This window comes from Pelobates fuscus, chromosome 2, assembly GCF_036172605.1.
Source record: "Pelobates fuscus isolate aPelFus1 chromosome 2, aPelFus1.pri, whole genome shotgun sequence".
Classification (NCBI taxonomy): domain Eukaryota; kingdom Metazoa; phylum Chordata; class Amphibia; order Anura; family Pelobatidae; genus Pelobates; species Pelobates fuscus.
Genome location: NC_086318.1, coordinates 245,792,631 through 245,811,630, shown reverse-complemented (window position 1 = coordinate 245,811,630; position 19,000 = coordinate 245,792,631). Strand labels below are relative to the sequence as shown.

At 41.8% G+C, this 19,000-nt stretch overlaps 1 protein-coding gene across 1 annotated transcript in view; it reads left to right on the top strand.

Annotated features, from left to right (window-relative positions):
* Positions 1–19,000, top strand: part of AIG1 (androgen induced 1) — a 366,407-nt gene that overhangs the window by 293,733 nt on the left and 53,674 nt on the right. The window contains exon 4 of the mRNA XM_063443318.1: positions 6,081–6,196. Within this exon, the coding sequence (XP_063299388.1) occupies positions 6,081–6,196 (116 nt within the window). The remainder of the gene's footprint in view (positions 1–6,080; positions 6,197–19,000) is intronic.

The following is a 19,000-nucleotide window of genomic DNA, read 5'->3' as shown; positions in this document are numbered from 1 at the left end:
CCAGGAGCCTTGACCAATGCCTTCAGTAGTCTAGTCAGCCCTCTATGCTTGGTAACAGAGCTGCAGGTACAGTTATAGAGGATGTAAAATTCAGTGCAGTCCCAGCTCTTCTAATGCCTGTGTGTGATCCTGGACAGGAAGTGGAAGGGATTACTTTGCATCTGTTCGTTAACAGCCTCTCACACAGGAAATCCCTTGCAGGAGGAACACGGACAGCACTGAGTAATGCACACTGGAGAACAGCTACTGCAGCTCAACAATCAGTCATAGAATGCTGACTACACAACAGAAGACAAGGGGTGGTGGTGGAGGTGGTGGTGAGAACACTTTAAATACCCTTTCAATCTCCATATGCTCTAATTACCCTTTTTCCATAACCCTAAATTTAACCCTTCAAAAGCTAAATCAACGCTTTCCTTAGTCCCACATTTCAGCACTGACATAACTCTTTACATTAACACATTTTAAAAATCAAACAAGTGTACCCAAATACTAAATTTAATCCTAAACCCAAATCCTAAACACCCCTTATACCAAAACTACAGCCCCCTCTCAAGTTGTAATCCTTTTATCGCTAAACTCTTTATTTAAACTAATCTTGACGTTAACCCCTTCTGACATCGACCTTAATTTAATATTTTGGATAAACTTTTAAAATGATTCAATATTTTAAAAATATCTTAATATATATATATACACATATACATATATATGCACATATACATATATATAAAAAAATACATTATTTTTCAAAATATTGAATCATTTTAAAAGTATATATATATAAAATCTTTAATTCTGCATACATTTACACACTTGCATATAGTCACTATGCTCACAGGTTCAAATGCATACAAATACATTACAAGCAGAAATATACACATACATACTGTGTGCAGTTGTCAAAGATCAATATATGTTTTTAGATATGTTATGCTTGTAATGCCTAGTTAATGAAGTCATTAAAGGGACACTATAGTCACCTGAACAACTTTAGCTTAATGAAGCAGTTTTGGTGTATAGAACATGCCCCTGCAGCCTCACTGCTCAATGCTCTGCCATTTAGGAGTTAAATCCCTTTGTTTATGAACCCTAGTCACACCTCCCTGCATGTGACTTGCACAGCCTTCCATAAACACTTCCTGTAAAGAGAGCCCTATTTAGGCTTTCTTTATTGCAAGTTCTGTTTAATTAAGATTTTCTTATCCCCTGCTATGTTAATAGCTTGCTAGACCCTGCAAGAGCCTACTGTATGTGATTAAAGTTCAATTTAGAGATTGAGATACAATTAATTAAGGTAAATTACATCTGTTTGAAAGTGAAACCAGTTGTTTTTTTTCATGCAGGCTCTGTCAATCATAGCCAGGGGAGGTGTGGCTAGGGCTGCATAAGCAAAAACAAAGTCATTTAACTCCTAAATGACAGTGAATTGAGCAGTGAAATTGCAGGGGAATGATCTATACACTAAAACTGCTTTATTTAGCTAAAGTAATTTAGGTGACTATAGTGTTCCTTTAAGCTCAATATATACTGTAAGCTGTTTTGTTATTTGGGGGGCGGGAGGGGGGAGCAGGTTGTCTTAGAGTTCTGTATATAAAGGAACCTGACATGTAACTATGGCCCTGCGTGAAATAGCCCCTAAGTAACGAGAAGGGAGAATGAATGACTGAAAACAAGGTAATATTTAAGCTGTGAAAAGGGATTTGTGAGAGGTGAAGCGAAGGGGAAACAGATGGTTATTGTGAGGGACTATGGTGAGGAGACTAGAATGAGGGCTACTGAGAAAGCATTGGCCAAATATGCAGGTTAGGAATCTTTTTGTGTGTACAAAAGTAATATACTGAATGTCCAAGAGGCTATGGTAAATGAATGTCATGACCCCTTTCTAATGCCACTCTGTAATCATTTTACAATCTCATCATCTGTAAGTCTGGCAGTCTGGTCAACTTTAGCTATTGTCTTACAGTATGTAACTCGAAACTTGTCTGTCAGAGTGCTCTTACTGATATTTTATAGCATGGGAAAAGCCCTCAAAGGCCAAAGATTGATCAATTTTATAGTGTTGTGTATTTTTTTTCTGTTCTTTTGCGGAGAAGGGTTTGTGAATCAGGGTTTTTTTATTCTCAATAGTTGCATTGAGAATTATGCATTTTAGTTTGTCCTTTTTGGGGGCTATAAAAAAGAAGAGTTAGAAGAAAGAAGACTTTTAATGGTAGTATAGGTTTGAAGAAAGGGGCAAGGGGAGGGGCTGTTCTAGATCCTCCCTGTGAATATTACAATTATGGCCCCCACCTGCTGCCAATGGGAGGGTACCGGGGGGGCACTAGATTCCTACCCCTTATATCCTAATAACCCCACCCAAGGAGCACAGGTGAGGGCAAGTGGGGACAATAATGTGTTCCCCATGTTCCATTTATTAAACAGCAGGTACATGCTATACACACCCATTGTTAATTTTAAAGTCCCCCATCCGATGCCCTCAAGTGGGCCATGGTGGGGGGATTATCTCCTTCCCCATTATTCAACAGGCCCATCCCATGGGGCCGTTATAGTGACTGCCCAGTAACTAATTTTAAACAGTTAGTAGATATGAGTGTAAAACACCAATAGCTATTTTATTTCAGTAACTTATGCATTAAAAATAAAAACATATATTGCACTTCATGGTATCGTTAATAATGATAATGGCTTTTACAGTAACATTAAATATTGACGTAGTTAAATCATATTTTAATTATTTTCATTTTTTTTTCACTTCTCACATGCATCATGCTATTAATTTTGAACCGTGAACAACAATAATGTATTTAGCCTGCCTACTGAAGTATATATTGGCACATGTTTCTAATTCTGTTTCCCCATCATCCTCTTAACAAAAGCTTTTTGGCAGGAAACAGCATAATTCTAAAATCTTTTCTCCTCATCCATTCTCTGCTTTAGCCACACTCCCCATAGACATTCAACAAGCACAAGCCAATGGGAGCAGACATTTTACTCATCTGTTTATTAGGTTTGGAAAACTGGCCACATAAGACCAACATAGTTAGACAGACATTGCTAAGGCTTAGGGGAATCAAATTCATGAACATATGGGCATTACATTGAAGCATTGCAAGTAGCAAATTATGTGTACTTAATATAGAATGTCTTTCTCTTAGTTTCTATGAAGAAGAATAATACTAAATATTACAATTGGAGATTTGTTTTGGCTAGAACTGCTATTCATCCAAATTTGGGCCGATCCGGTGATTAGTCAAATTTCCAAACTCCAAGTCAAAATATGCTACGGACGAGAAGATTTTGTTTCGGATTGTGATTCAAAATTCTTCCCATGGTTCAAATAAAACAAAATAATGACTGCTGTAAGAGTAAGATGATTGATGACTAGGGAACTGTCACTAAATGTTGGTTTGATTCACAGATCAGGTGAGAAGTGACCAGTAGAGAGTCCGTAAAAGGAGGGGCAGTTAAATAAAATTTAACTCAATAAATATATCTTGCATAGATTTTTATTTTACTGTTCCGTCTGTTTTTTCATCTATTGGTTACTTTTTCTCCTCACTTGATCTGTGAACGAAATGGTTGGGAAATGCTCCTATCAGCCAAACCAACATTCCCCAAAATGTTTTTGTTGGTTTGGCTGCTAAATATGGGTATTTTTAGAATTACTTGTCATAGTGTCTAGGACCTTTTCTTTCATACATAAAATCATCTATATATAATTACACAATTAGGATATACAGCTTGACACCAAATATATATCATGTGCTATAGTTGGTGTAATTATCCCCATAACAAATAAGACTTTAGAAGTCTCATGATTTGTCGGGGAATCTTAGTAGCAGAGCAACGGATTCCACTCTTTTCTCAAGTTGATGTTGGAGCCATGAAGCCAGTCATTTTGTGTAATAGTGGAGGTAAGTCAATCTTTGGGAAGCACCAATGGGATGGGCAAGAGTTAGGAAGGAAACAAGGAAACCTAAAATCAGGCTGTGGTATTAGTGCTGGAGTGTGAGTAAGCATATAGTTATTTAACTACTAAAGCAATGAAACATATCATTTATTTATATTTGTTGTTGAAGGAAATGATAGCACAAAATGTAACTTGATATGCCTAGTAATGTGTATATATGTATATACAGTGTGTGTAAAGTAACAGATTAAGGCAGAGACCCACTTTTCAAAACGGTAATTTTTCCAGACCCACTTGCTTTTAATGCATATTTTAAAAAGTGAACACCATGGCAATCTGCTTTAGAGGCATACAATTGGCACACCATGGCAATCCGCTTTAGATGCACACAATTGGCACACCGTGACAATTACTTTTAGAGGCATAAAATTGACGCACCATGGCAAACAGCTTTAGAGGCATACAATTTGCACAGTATAGCAATCCACTTTAGATGCACAAAATTGCCACACCACAGCAATCAGTTTTAGAGGCATACAATTGGCACACCATGGCAATTTGCTTTAGACGCACAAAATTGGCACACCACGGCAATCAGTTTTAGAGGCATACAATTGGCATACCATGACAATCAGCTTTAGAGGCATACAATTGGCACACCACGGCAATCAGTTTTAGAGGCATACAATTGGCATACCATGGCAATCAGCTTTAGAGGCATACAATGGCAATCAGCTTTACAGGCATACAATTGGAACATTTTGGCAGCTTTAGATACATAAAATTGGTACATCATGGCAATCAGTTTTAGATGTATAAACTTGGCACATCATGGCAATCAGTTTTAGAGGCTTACAATTGGCAAACCATGGCAACCAGCTTTAAATACATAAACTTGGCACACCATGGCAATCAGCTTTAGATGCATAAACTTGACACATCATGGCAATCCGCTTCAGAGGCATACAATTGGCACACCATGGCAATCAGCTTTAGAGGCTTACAGTTGGCACACCATGACAACCAGCTTTAGAGGCATAAATTTGGCACACCATGGCAGTCAGCTTTTAGATGCATACAATTGGCACACCATGGCAATCAGCTTTTAGATGCATACAATTGGCACACCATGGCAATCAGCTTTACATGCATACAATCGGCATAACATGGCAATCACTTTTAGATGCATACATTTGGCACATCAGGGCAATCAGCTTCAGAGGCATACAATTGGCACACCATAGCAATCAGTTTTAGAGGCTTACAATAGGCACACCATGGCAATCCATTTTAGAGGCTTACAATTGGCAAACCATGGCAACTAGCTTTAGAGGCATACAATTGGCACACCATGACAATCAGCTTTTAGATGCATACATTTGGCACACCATGGCAATCCGCTTAAGATGCATAAAATTGACATATCATGGAGTTTTAAAGACATACAACTGCTTACTCACAGACTTAGTCAGGATCAGAAGTGCTGTGTCCTGCTGTTTCATTCAGGCACCTCACGTTGATTATCCCAGTGGTGTAACTAATGTAGAGAGGGTGCTAGTGCAAATATGTTTTCTGGGCCCCCCTCTAGTGAAAGTGTGGCCAAAAGGTAGATCTCCACTTGTCAGAGAACTTCAACAATGCTATGCCAGATGGGGATCTACCATTTGCGCATCATTGCAGGGTTATATTTGTGAGCTGCAGACCGGCAGAGCTTGGCATTATGTTAACTAACACCTGAATGCTCCAGAGAAGCAAACTAATAACACTTCATATTTTGTAGAGGTGGTTAGACTTGCTAATGATCAATTAATCAAGGTAATTTGATTAGCTGCATGTGTCTGCTACTTAGCCTCTCCATTTCTGTGGAATCAGGGTGTACGATGAGTTCTCCATTTTGGCTTTATTTGTGTTAAATAAATCATGACATGGTGTAATATGTCATGTGTTGTCCATCCAAGGTTGTATTTACCTAATTATAAGACCTGCTAAGAAACCGATGTTTGTTATTATGTCCTGAAATGTAAAACCATAGAATTCAAAAAGAGTGTACTTTCTTTTTATCATGGCTGTATTTAACTATAAATATTACAAAACTTATACAATATAAACATGCACGTGATGTAAGCTTATTGATTAGAATTTGCTGATTTTGTTGATCTTTTTCTAGCATACAACAGTATTACCATTCATATTAATCGAGATGAGAACAGCACACCATCAGTATCCAAGCAGAAGTGGAGGCATTGCTACAGTTTGCTTCTTTGCTGCTGGTTATATTTTATGGTAAGATTTCTCTATTGCTTTGTTTGGGTATACATAATTTAGCATTTAATCAGTAACACATTCATGCTGCATGTTTCATTCATTCCAAGGCCTGGACTTTGTCTGATTTCCCAAAAGTTGTATATTTTTAGACATTATACGCCAAACCTCACACAACAGGAATTTCGTGACCAATCCCTTGTAAGCGCTGATCTTTCCAGCACTCAATATTCATGACCTATCTTTTTTTTCCATAACAAACATTGTTTTTGGATCAGGATTTTACACATTTCTAATTCAGTGTTGCATATTATCTATCTTAAACTTCCTTGCTCAGAGATTTTGCAGAACACTTTCATTATAGTAAGATCACTGTTAGCTGTGATTTAAAACTGGATTTCTCCATGCACTTCAGTACAAATTTTTAAAAACTATTTTGGGCTAGTGCAGAACATATTAAGGAATGTTAAGCAAATGATAAGGGAATGAAGAAAATAAGGCAACTAAAGGGACACTTTAGGCACATATCCACTAGAATGTGCTGTTGTGGCTATGGTATCAGATAATGTCCACTGATCACCTGTCTAACCATTTACAAACTGTTTGACACTTACCTTGCTGTGTCTGCATCAACTGAAACTCTCAGCCAATCAATACTAGACTTGTGCTCAGCCAAAAAATTGTTCCTAAAACCGGACCATTTTTTGGGATGCCTGAATTTTACTGTCAGTTTGGCTTGGCAGACGTTTCAGTACCAATGCTGGTAACCGAATCAGATGAACCAAAAGGGTGCGAAAATGGATCAATCAGTGTACTGCTAAATATTTAAATTATATATATATATATATAATGTTTATATTTTTCAGTGAACTGATAGGATCATTTTCTCACCATTTGGTTCACAGATCAAGTGAGAAAAAGCAACTAAATAAACCTATTTTATATGTTATTATGTATTCACTCAATCACCCGATCAGCTCAAATTTGAATGAAATGCAGTTTGGACCAAAATGAGTCTTATGAATACGATTTAAACATAGTATGAGTTGGTATGACAATGTAGAAAGATGAACTTTTGCTTTGTCAGACAAACTGAGACTAAAAATGGTTAACAGAGTACAGGATGGCTCCCGGAATCTCTTGGCACCGCAACCATTTCAGCATGCCGTAGTGCTTATAGTGCATGAAGTGGCCCTGTAATTGAGTATTGTTATATAACAAGTGGTATCAGGGAAATCCATATTATTTCATTGCCTACTGGTTAAGTTTTAAGAGCAGTGCTTACAGGGCTGGTGCAAGGATTTTTGGCTACACATGCGAATATGCATTTTGAAGCTTACTCCCAAATATGCATCTTTACTTGTGTATCCTTTAACCCCCTCTTGAATTTCCTAACCCCTTTTGTGATTCTTATCCTTCCTTTTGAATGTCTTACCGCTTTAGTGTATCTTATTCCCCTTTTGTTTAACACTCCATTTTGGTATAGCTTATCCCCCATTTTATCCATTTGTGTTTCTCTTACATTCCCCCTCCTCCCCCCCCCTTTGTGTGCCTTTTACTTTCCTCCAGCCTCTTTGTGCATCTCTTACTCCTCTCCAGCCTATTTTGTGTGTCTATTTCTACCCTTTTGTGTGTCTTTCTTCCCTTCACCAAACCCTTTACATCCCTTTCTCCCCTCAGCCTCTTTTGTGTTTCTCTTTCTCCCCTTCCTCATCCCTTCTATGTCTCTTTAGTCCCTCAGAAATTCTGTGTGTCGCTTCCCCCAGCACTTTGTCTCTTTCTCCCCACTGCCCTCTTGGTGTCTTCCTCCAGTCCATGTCTGTTTATTTTACCCCTTTCCCCAGCCCCTCTGTGTCTCGTTGTGTCTTCCCAGCCCCTCTGGGATTCTTTCTTCCCAATCTTATGTCGGTCTCTTTTGCCCCTTCCCCTCTATGTCCTGTAAGACCAGGTAGAAGTTACTGAAGCTCCTCTATTACAGTCCACAGCTCAGTCACGATACACACTGCGACTTGCAGGAGGGGGCACTGCGCTCTGCACTCACCTTCTGTCAGTCACCTGGAGACTACGCCTTTCCCTCCCAAGCCAATGTGCCCTAGGGCCCCCGCCTATATTACCTTATGTAAGCGCCGTCCCTGAGTGCTTGACATAGAAAGTCTCATTACTCCACTTTCTACTAGACTTTTTGGGAATATAATACTGTCCTGCTTTACACAAATGGCTATAATATTGCCTCACCTATTATAACATTATAATATTATATCTCTATTAAAAAAAAATAAGAGAACTTAGTTTTATAATGATGACTGATTGTTATTCCTTGTATAATCTTGCATTAATGAGTAATGGGGAGCAGCTGCAACAAAAACTTTAAGTTGCAAAAAAGGCAGTGGTAAATATCAACCCAATTACTCCTTCCACCCTGGGAAGTACAACGTTTTCCCACACATCCAGTCTCTAGCAGAGTGAGCGTACTTCAATGTGGGGGGAAAACAGTGTCCTATCAGCTTCTTTCAATCACATCTGCAAAGTTACCAGATGTTGTCGCACTAGGAGGCTCAGGCAGGCAGGGGGAAACCACTATAATGAAAAGCATTTTAAAGAAGGGGGAGTCACAGCAGTAAGTAACATTTTATTTCAAATTTTTATTCTTTAATTTCTTTTTAATTTACTGCCAGATTGTATAATGCTTTTACCTTAAGGTAGAGGTGGGTGTCTAATGGCCAACTGGATTTCAGCGAGCAAATGATGACGGCCAGAGTATTAAAATGAAGAGCAGGGTAACCAAACTTGGCAATATTGAACTTGAGGTAGGCTATTTGCTCCATCAGTTGTGGGACATTTGTGAGCCTTGTGGATTCAGAATCAGAATCTTCCATGTAACAGAGAACAATTGCTCATTTTGGACAGTGGCCAATGGGCATGAAAATAGCTGGTGGGAAACCAAACACAGAGCAATCTATGCACTTTTCTTTTTATTCAAGTAGCCTAGAAGCTCAGTAGTATGTGGCAAAATGGGTTTAAACAGGTAAGCTATAACCATTTCAAAGGCACAAAATACTCTTCTTACAGCTCCTTGCTGCATTATTTGCTTCCAACAAACTACCAAAAGCCTTAGCCCAGTATTTAAGACTGTATTATTGCCACTTTCCCTTGATCCTAGGATCACACAGGGAACTTCCATGTCTCCCAGAAAGGCATCCATCTTGCTTATGAAGTAAGTGAACAACAACATTACCTGTCCCAAACTTGTATTACTGTGGCTCAAAGTTTCGGGCGCATCCCTAAATAGTTTAAGTACTGAAACTAACTGCCCTATTATTGTCCAATCCTCAGGCTCCAGTGGGAACATTATACCAGTGGATTAGGCTAAATATAGGCAATGGATTTACCTTACTGTATCAAAGTAATTTCCATCATGTCCCAAGTGGATTTCCACTGCGTGCTGCTGATATTCTGTCATTGCTGGTGTGTGGGAAGTCTTGCTTTCTCTACCTCCTGCCTCAAGAACTGGCTAGCTATCACACTGTGATGGAAAGGCCCAGCAATCCTCAGGCAATGATCAATTATAGTTGCCACACTCACAGTAATTTGTGACATACTTAGTCTGCAGCCTTCATTACAAGATGTAGGTTGTGTGCTGAACAGTGCAAAACCATCTCACAGTGCTTTGACCATGATAGCATCTCTGTTGTTGACTATGAACCCAACTTGCACATGGCTCTCTGCCTCCTCTCCCAATCAATTGTCCACTATTCAGCTGATTGCCTGAAAAATGTTTGCTGAAGTGCGACTTTACTCCATCACTTTGGCAAGTGAAAGGAAAGATTGATAACCCTGCTGCCGTTCAAATCCACCCCAACCTTCCATGTTGCTAAGGTTGATCCTTATCAACTACTGTCATCATACCCAGATACTGTGGGCTCTGTTGGGAGTGGTGGGCATGGTGCTAGTAGTGGCGGTGGTGTTATTGGTAACAATAATGACAGTGGGTGAGCTACTTGTCACAGTGGTAGCAGATGTTACAACTGTCTCCATGGGACGAGTCAATTCAAGAGTAGATTTAGATAGACACGGTAGAGCAGTTGAAGGAAAACAGGGCACACAAGCTGTAAAAAATAGTGGGCAGCTACTTACTCTTTTCAGACTCTTCTTTTGTAATTCATCAGGCTCAGAGTTGAATTCCTCCTGGACAAACTTACAGAAATGTCTGCAGTGGTGGAGGAAAGACTGATATAATCACCAGATGTATCCCCAGACATTGGTACTCTGTTCTGTCTGTTTATTTGTCTCTGATGGAGCAGAGGAACTGGAGTCTACTGAGCTCTCTCTTAGTTGGTTCTTAGAAGGGCTACAAGAACTAGGGAATAACACTGGGAATGGCAACAAGTTCACTGGTTTCACATTTCACTTGTTTCAACCATAAAACAGAAAAGTTATAAATTATCGGCTGCAGTGCCAGCCACAGCAGAAGATATAGTGGAACTCGTGGACAAATTTGTAGGCCTCAATGGAAACTAGGTTAAACTTCGAACCCATGGAGTTAAGTAGTATAATTTGTATGTGAAAGTCATTGACTTAGCATTATCAAAGACATTTTAAAGATATTATTTTGCATCATATTGAGTTTCCACAATACATTCCTCTGTATATGAATAGAAGAAATTGGATTTCTAACGATTGTGCAATGGCTGCTCGGACTTCCCAAACCAGAGTCTCTTCCTTCTGGCTGAAGATAAATGTGAAAAGGTAATGTAGGGTAGCAACGCCTTCAGTAATGTCCTCAAAGCCAAAGACCCTCAAAGAGTTTCTGGAAGCCCGCGGACAAGTTGCCAGCAACCGTTCCGGTGGCCAGCAAGACGGAATTACAATGGAAGATGCGGATACAGGGCTGGCTATAAGGGTGTGCGAGCTGTGCGACCGCACAGGGCGCCATGGGATCAGGGGGTGCCATGCGGCCGACAGAGCTTACCATGCAGCGGGGGCAGAGCCTAGCGTGCTACGCAGGCGGAGCTAAACTGATGGTTAGGGTGGAGCTAAAAGTGCCAGATAACTGTTGCTTCCCCAACAACTAGTCTCCAGGAGCTGCACTGTCTCCACTCCTCCATAATGAACAGAGGTAACTATGTTTGATCATCTGCCTGTGTGTGTGTGTGGCTGTCTGTGTGTTTGACTGTCTGCCTGTGTGTATGACTGTCTGCTTGTGTGTGTGTGACTGTGTGTGTGTGACTGTCTGCCTGTGTTTATGTGTGTGAATGTCTGCCTGTGTGTGTGTGACCACCTGTGTGTGTGTGACTGCCTGTCTGTGTGTGTTTGTGTGGCTGTCTGCCTGTGTGTATGTGTGTGTGGCTCTCTGCCTCTGTGTGTGTGACTGCCTGCCTCTGTGTGTGTGGATGTCTTCCTGTGTGTGTGTATGGCTGTCTGCCTTTGTGTGGGTGTGTGTGTGTGTGTGTGTGTGGATGTGTGTGGCTGTCTGCCTTTGTGTATGTGTGTGGCTGTCTGCATGTGTGTGTGTGTGTGGCTGTCTGCCTGTGTGTGTGACTGTCTGCATGTAAGTATGTGTGTGTAAGACTGTATGTGTGGCTTTGTGTGTGTGGCTGTCTGCCTGTGTGTGTGTGTGACTGTCTGACTGTAAATGTGTGAGAGTGTGTTTATCTGCCTGTAACTGTGTATGTGTATTACTGCCTGTACCTGTGTGTTTCTGCCTGATCCTGTGTATGTGACAATCTGCCTGCGACTGTGTGCATGTGTTGACATAGCTCTACAAAAATATACACCTGCATTCACACATAGACCTAAGTGCATATTTTTATCTGAATTAAATACCCATCACACACAGCTAATAAACCCAGCACAAATATCACATACAACCAACACATAGCATACATATCTCACACAGTCATCACACCTATCACATACACAGACAACACAAACATGACATCATATTATAGTGAGATGTATTACAGTGGAGCTCTGGTATATAAAATGCACATTACTCTGTGTTTTAGAGTTAGGGAGCTCGGTGATACACTAATAGACACATTACTGGGATTTTTATCGTTGTGGAGCTCTGTGATAAATGGAGAAGTAGCGCATTACTACAAATTTGTATTCCAAAAAGGTCAAGGTAAATAAGTATAATCCAGAGCTAAAAAAAAAAACACTCACAGTATTATGAGACATACTTAGTCTGCTCCTCTGTAATGTAGGGGAGGCATTCTGGCGCTTCTGGCCTGCACTTCTGTTGGCTGCAGACCATAAGTAGCTTTCTTCCCAGCTCGGGATAATCAGAGCGTTGCCACAGATTACCACAGGACGCTGCAAGTTCGTTGGATGAAATTGTGGCCCGAATGCTATCTGAAGTACAAGCATACCTCTTGATAGTGATGTCGCAAACATAAAATTTTCGGTTCGCGAGCGGCGAATGCGAACATTTGCGGAAGCGAACCGGGCAAACCGCCATAGACTTCAATGGGCAGGCGAATTTTAAAACCCACAGGGACTCTTTCTGGCCACATTAGTGATGGAAAAGTTGTTTCAAGGGGACTAACACCTGGACTGTGGCATGCCGGAGGGGGATCCATGGCAAAACTCCCATGGAAAATTACACAGTTAATGCAGAGTCTGGTTTTAATCCATAAAGGGCATAAATCACCTAACATTCCTAAATCACAATGGATATGGATTGACACCTGACATATGACATATTGACACCTTGACATATGGATTGACACCTGTCCTCAGAGACCCTCATACACACTGACACAGAGCAGAATAGGGACTGTTCCCCCTACATAGGGTCACTTGGCAGATATGGATTGACACCTGTCCTCAGGGACCCTGATACACACTGACACAGAGCAGAATAGGGACTGTTCCCCCTACATAGGGTCACTTGGCAGATATGTATTGACACCTGTCCTCAGAGACCCTGATACACACTGACACAGAGCAGAATAGGGACTGTTCCCCCTACATAGGGTCACTTGGCAGATATGTATTGACACCTGTCCTCAGGGACCCTGATACACACTGACACAGAGCAGAATAGGGAATATTCACTAAATGCCAACATTGTTATACAGGGGAATATTCAGTAAATAAGGATAGGGGGGCGGGACCTACTGTCCTCCCCCCCGGCCCCCACCCCTGCGCGGTGGGTGGGGGCCATAAATCGCAATGGGGGTGAGACCTACTGTCTTCCCGCCCGCCCGCTCACGGGTGGGGGCCATAAAAATAATGAGGGGGGGGACCTACTGTATGATGTTGTATCGATCAGGTAGTGTAAGGGTTACGCCCGCTTCACAGTGACAGACCAAACTCCCCGTTTTTTAAATGCACGCTATTGTGACACCAGATATGAGTGGCACTGTGCACTGGCAGAGGTTGGCAGAGAAGACGCTGTAGGCCTGACACACCCGCTTGAAGACAACTAACTGCTATTCAATCTATAACAGTGAAAAAAAATGTGTTTTTAAATGCACGCTATTGTGACACCAGATATGAGTGGCACTGTGCACTGGCAGAGGTTGGCAGAGTAGACGCTGTAGGCCTGACACACATGCTTGAAGACAACTAACTGCTATTCAATCTATAACAGTGAAAAACTTTTTTTGTTTTTAAATACAAGCTATTGTGACACCAGATATGAGTGGCACTGTGCACTGGCAGAGGTTGGCAGAGTACACACTGTAGGCCTGACACCCGCTTGAAGGACACTGACTGCTATTCGATTACAGTCAAAAAAGTTTTTTTGTTTTTAAATGCACGGTATTGTGACACCAGATATGAGTGGCACTGTGCACTGGCAGAGGTTGGCAGAGTACACGCTGTAGGCCTGACACACACTTATGAAGGACACTGACTGCTATTATATTACAGTCAAAAACTTTTTTGTTTTTAAATGCAAGCTATTGTGACACCAGATATGAGTGGCACTGTGCACTGGCAGAGGTTGGCAGAGTACACGCTGTAGGCCTGACACCCGCTTGAAGGACACTGACCCGAAGAGCCCTCCACCCGAGAGACCTCCCTTGAGACCCACCCCCACCCGTGACACCACCACCTCACCCCTGCACAGAATTCATAAGCTTCGATACCTCTTTTTGTCAAGACACACAAGCCCGGACACACACAACACCACGCTACAAAGGAAGTCCGAGACCCAGGTCTACACCTGACCCTGTGATACAACCACACAGACTTCCCAAACAACAGGTACCGACGACCGACTGCATCTTCACAGAGGTCAGCGGGGGGGGGGGGGGGAGGGAGGAGAGAAGGGGAAAACAGGACAGATACCTCCGGAACATAACAAAGACCCCTTAGAACCCACAGCGACACAATAAGCCAAACGGGCGCGCAATGACAAACTGTAACGCAAACCATGGCAACCTGGGTCTCTTCCCTATCACTCTCCTTCTCCCTGCCTTTAGTTATAACTCTCTTCCTTAACACTTTATTGAAAAACCAAAACCAACTCGGACATACATAACAAATAAATATATGAAGGGCAAGTGTATGATTGTACAGATAAGAAATTCAGAATGTAAAGCGAAACTGTTCAACTGTGCAATACCTCCCCCCACCCCTCCTCAATTTCTCTTCTGTAACCCCACCCCCACTTACCCTGTTACATAACCCAATACGCATCACAAATAAAGAATTCTAACAAAATAATAATAAAAACAAAAATCGACAGGGCATCCGTATCCCCTCCCTTTTCTATTTTGTACCCCTCCCTAACGCTTAGATTCAGAGCTGCAACAAATGTTACATACAGAGTACTATTGTATAAACAAACAACAGATACTGTAACCAAAGATGAATCGTACCAAACCTGTTTCTTATGTATGATTGTCATTAACGAAAATAAGCTCTGCGAACTTTGTAACAACAATCTTACTCCCTTGTTTTATTCTGTACCCTTACCCCAACGACAATGAAAACATTTCAAAAACATGTAAAAAATAAAGAATTTTTAAAAAAGGACACTGACTGCTATTATATTACAGTCAAAAACTTTTTTGTTTTTAAATGCATGCTATTGTGACACCAGATATGAGTGGCACTGTGCACTGGCAGAGGTTGGCAGAGTACACGCTGTAGGCCTGACACACACTTATGAAGGACACTGACTGCTATTATATTACAGTCAAAAACGTTTTTGTTTTTAAATGCAAGCTATTGTGACACCAGATATGAGTGGCACTGTGCACTGGCAGAGGTTGGCAGAGTACACGCAGTAGGCCTGACACCCGCTTGAAGGACACTGACTGCTATTAAATTACAGTCAAAAACGTTTTTGTTTTTAAATGCAAGCTATTGTGACACCAGATATGAGTGGCACTGTGCACTGGCAGAGGTTGGCAGAGTACACGCAGTAGGCCTGACACCCGCTTGAAGGACACTGACTGCTATTAAATTACAGTCAAAAACGTTTTTGTTTTTAAATGCAAGCTATTGTGACACCAGATATGAGTGGCACTGTGCACTGGCAGAGGTTGGCAGAGTACACGCTGTAGGCCTGACACCCGCTTGAAGGACACTGACTGCTATTAGATCACAGTCAAAAACTTTTTTTCTTTTTAAATGCACGCTATTGTGACACCAGATATGAGTGGAACTGTGCACTGGCAGAGGTTGGCAGAGTACACGCTGTTGACCTGACACACAGACGCTTGCAGACAACTAACTGCTATTCAATCTATTACAGTGAAAAAATTTTTTGGGTTTTTAAATGCAAGCTATTGTGACACCACATATGAGTGGTGGCACTGGGCAAGTGGGCACAGTATCCACTGTGAGCCTGACACAGAAGCTGGCAGGCAGGCAACTGCAATTAGATTACACAGGAAAAAAAAGCAGACTGATGTTCTAGCCCTAAAAAGGGCTTTTTGGGGTGCTGTCCTTACAGCAGATATCTGGTGTCCTTCAGGACTGTAATGGGCACTGAATACACTAGCCTAGCTATCCATTTCCCTATCAAATGAGCAGCAGCTACACTTTCCCTCCTCGATCTAAGAATGCAGCTTCAGAATGAATCTAAAATGGATGCTGTACAGGAGGTGGGAGTGTCTGGATGGGAGGGTCTGCTGCTGATTGGCTGGAATGTGTCTGCTGACTGTGAGGCACAGGGTCAAAGTTTACTCAATGATGACGAATAGGGGGCGGATCGAACCGCGCATATGTTCGCCCACTGTGGCGAACGCGAACACGCTATGTTCGTCAGGAACTAGTCGACGGCGAACCGTTCGGTACATCACTACCTCTTGACAAAAGTTGAATCGAAGAACTAGCTTCAAGTTGCCGAATGGCATGCCCTAGACACACCAATAGTCGTTTTGCCAGCTCCTGAACGCAAGCCTAAAATTCCATATAATGCGTTTAAAATGTTCGTAGAGTCGGAGGAGGACATTGATGAATTCCTACAAGATTTTGAACGTTTATGTCACCTCCACGATAATTGGCTCCACAGACTGGGTCCCTCTCTTAGCAGGAAGGTTGACCGGGAAAGCTGCAGACACATACTGGGCAGTACCCGATGCAGACCTTTGCAATTACAACAGAGATAAACAGGTGCTGCTTTGCCAGCTATGCGATCACTCCAGATGTGTATGGAGGTTCTGCGAATCAAAAAAGCATGAAAAGGATTTGCTTACCAAATGGGTCTGCCGTTCAAGCAAAGACCCCAGAAGAAATTATGCAATTTGTTCTACTGTTTTATAATCGACTATCCTCAGAAGTACAGGAATGGGTAAGGGACAGAAAACCCTCCACCCTCAATGAAGCAGCTCAGTGGGCAGATGAAAAGCACCCAGTGCCATCAATGTTTAAAGTACAGGCACATGAGAAAAAACTGTGCACAGACGAGAGATCGCTCACAGTGGGTACGACCCGGACCACCACCAGTACCCAGGACAGCCACTCATTGTTATCACATGGATGTCCCACCTACCCAAACTCTCACTGAGGAAGCCTGGGGTTTCCTACATGAAGCTGATCAAGTACAAGTGGCAGCGGATAATTGCTGCCCACCACTGAAAGGCCTGATGATTAGAGATGTCCCGAACAGTTCGCCGGGAACTGTTCGCCGGCGAACATAGCTTGTTCGCGGTCGTCGCGGCGGGCGAACATATGCGATGTGGTCCGCCCCCTATTCGTCATGGAGGTGGGAGGGTCTGGGAGGGAGGGTCTGCTGCTGATTGGCTGGAATGTGTCTGCTGACTGTGAGGTACAGGGTCAAAGTTTACTCAATGATGACGAATAGGGGGCGGACCGAACATCGCATCTGTTCACTTGCCGCGGCTACCGCGAACATATAGTTCCCGGTGAACTGTTCGGGACATCTCTACTGACGATATATCCTAACAGAGGACCAAGACCTATACCAGCATATCCATAGACTGGGATCATAACGTCCAATGAATACATCTGGAGCTGATTTAAAACTCCAGAAAATTGTAAGTTTATTTCTTTTCTTTCATCTAATATCACCAGCAATGAAAATACTGCACTAGATTTAATGTTATTGTCTTATCATTTCATATCACCCTATACTCAATTGGATTTGAGGACATTATTGAAGGAGTGGCCTCCCTACATCACCTTTTAACATTCCTCTGTATATGTTTGATCATCTACAGGATATTTCCCTGTTCGGTATGGTGCCTTTTGTACTCTAGAAAATAACCCTGTGAATGCCTCAATGTAGATTTTGATATTTGCTGTTTTTATTAATATTTTGTTAACATTTGATACATTTCATTTTTAAAGTATATTTTTTACCATATTGTTAAGTTAATTTCCTTTTTTATGACTTTTTCCTTTTTCATCCTTTCCTTTCTTTTTCTCTTTTTTTTTAATTAATTGTTTATTTAGATTTATCGTGTGTTTTACCTGTTAACCGTTCGTGAGGTATAGTATGCGAACACTCTACATTCGACTCCCAAATGAGGACCACTCTGGTACCCCATTAGAACGTTCTCACCTCGTACCCTAAGTGCAAAATGGCAAGGGAAGTAATTAATGAATGCTTCCCCTGGGTGGCCGCTATTTTGTATAATCGAATGCATGTGGTCAGAAAAAAAGTGGTGGCCATTTTGTCTTCCAAACGTGGTCAGCCGCACTTGGTCGTCGAGTTCCTTGATACTTTTTTCGGCTAGGAACTTGCATGAACCCCGGTAAAGATTATACCACTGCCCGTTCTATTTCCCAACCAACTATGCAATGACGTTCAGGAGATGTGAACTACCGACTGGGGGGAGCAGTCATTCCCCGAAATCAAGAGAATCCCTTGCATGATTTTTGCACAGGAAACCCCAAGTAGAAACCGGCCGGGGCACCTATTTCCCTGGAACTGTTTTGGGCTATCCCCTCGTGTCCAGGCCGGTCAAAACTTGACCCCGGTGGCAATCCAATTCTACCAAACGGATCTGAGCGATGGCTAGGTTATACACTCAGACCAGTGCTATCCGGGGATATAACTTTTGTGGGGTTCCTAGTTATGATGGGGGTACTGTATATTTTTTATAGGTTTTTATGTACCTGAGAGATAATTGAATTAGAGTTTTTCTTACACAATTATCTCTCATACACAAAGGACCCTGGGAAGAAAAACCCTGTAATATTGTGTTGGAGACCCCATGTTAGGGGTCTGTGCATAAAAGCCGAGTGTGGCCTGAATAAAATCAGTTGACTTCTAGAACTATGTGTCTGTTTACTAAGGGAATGGATGCTTGCATGTTTAACCCCTTAAGGACCAAACTACTGGAATAAAAGGGAATAATGACATGTCAGACATGTCATGTGTCCTTAAGGGGTTAATGG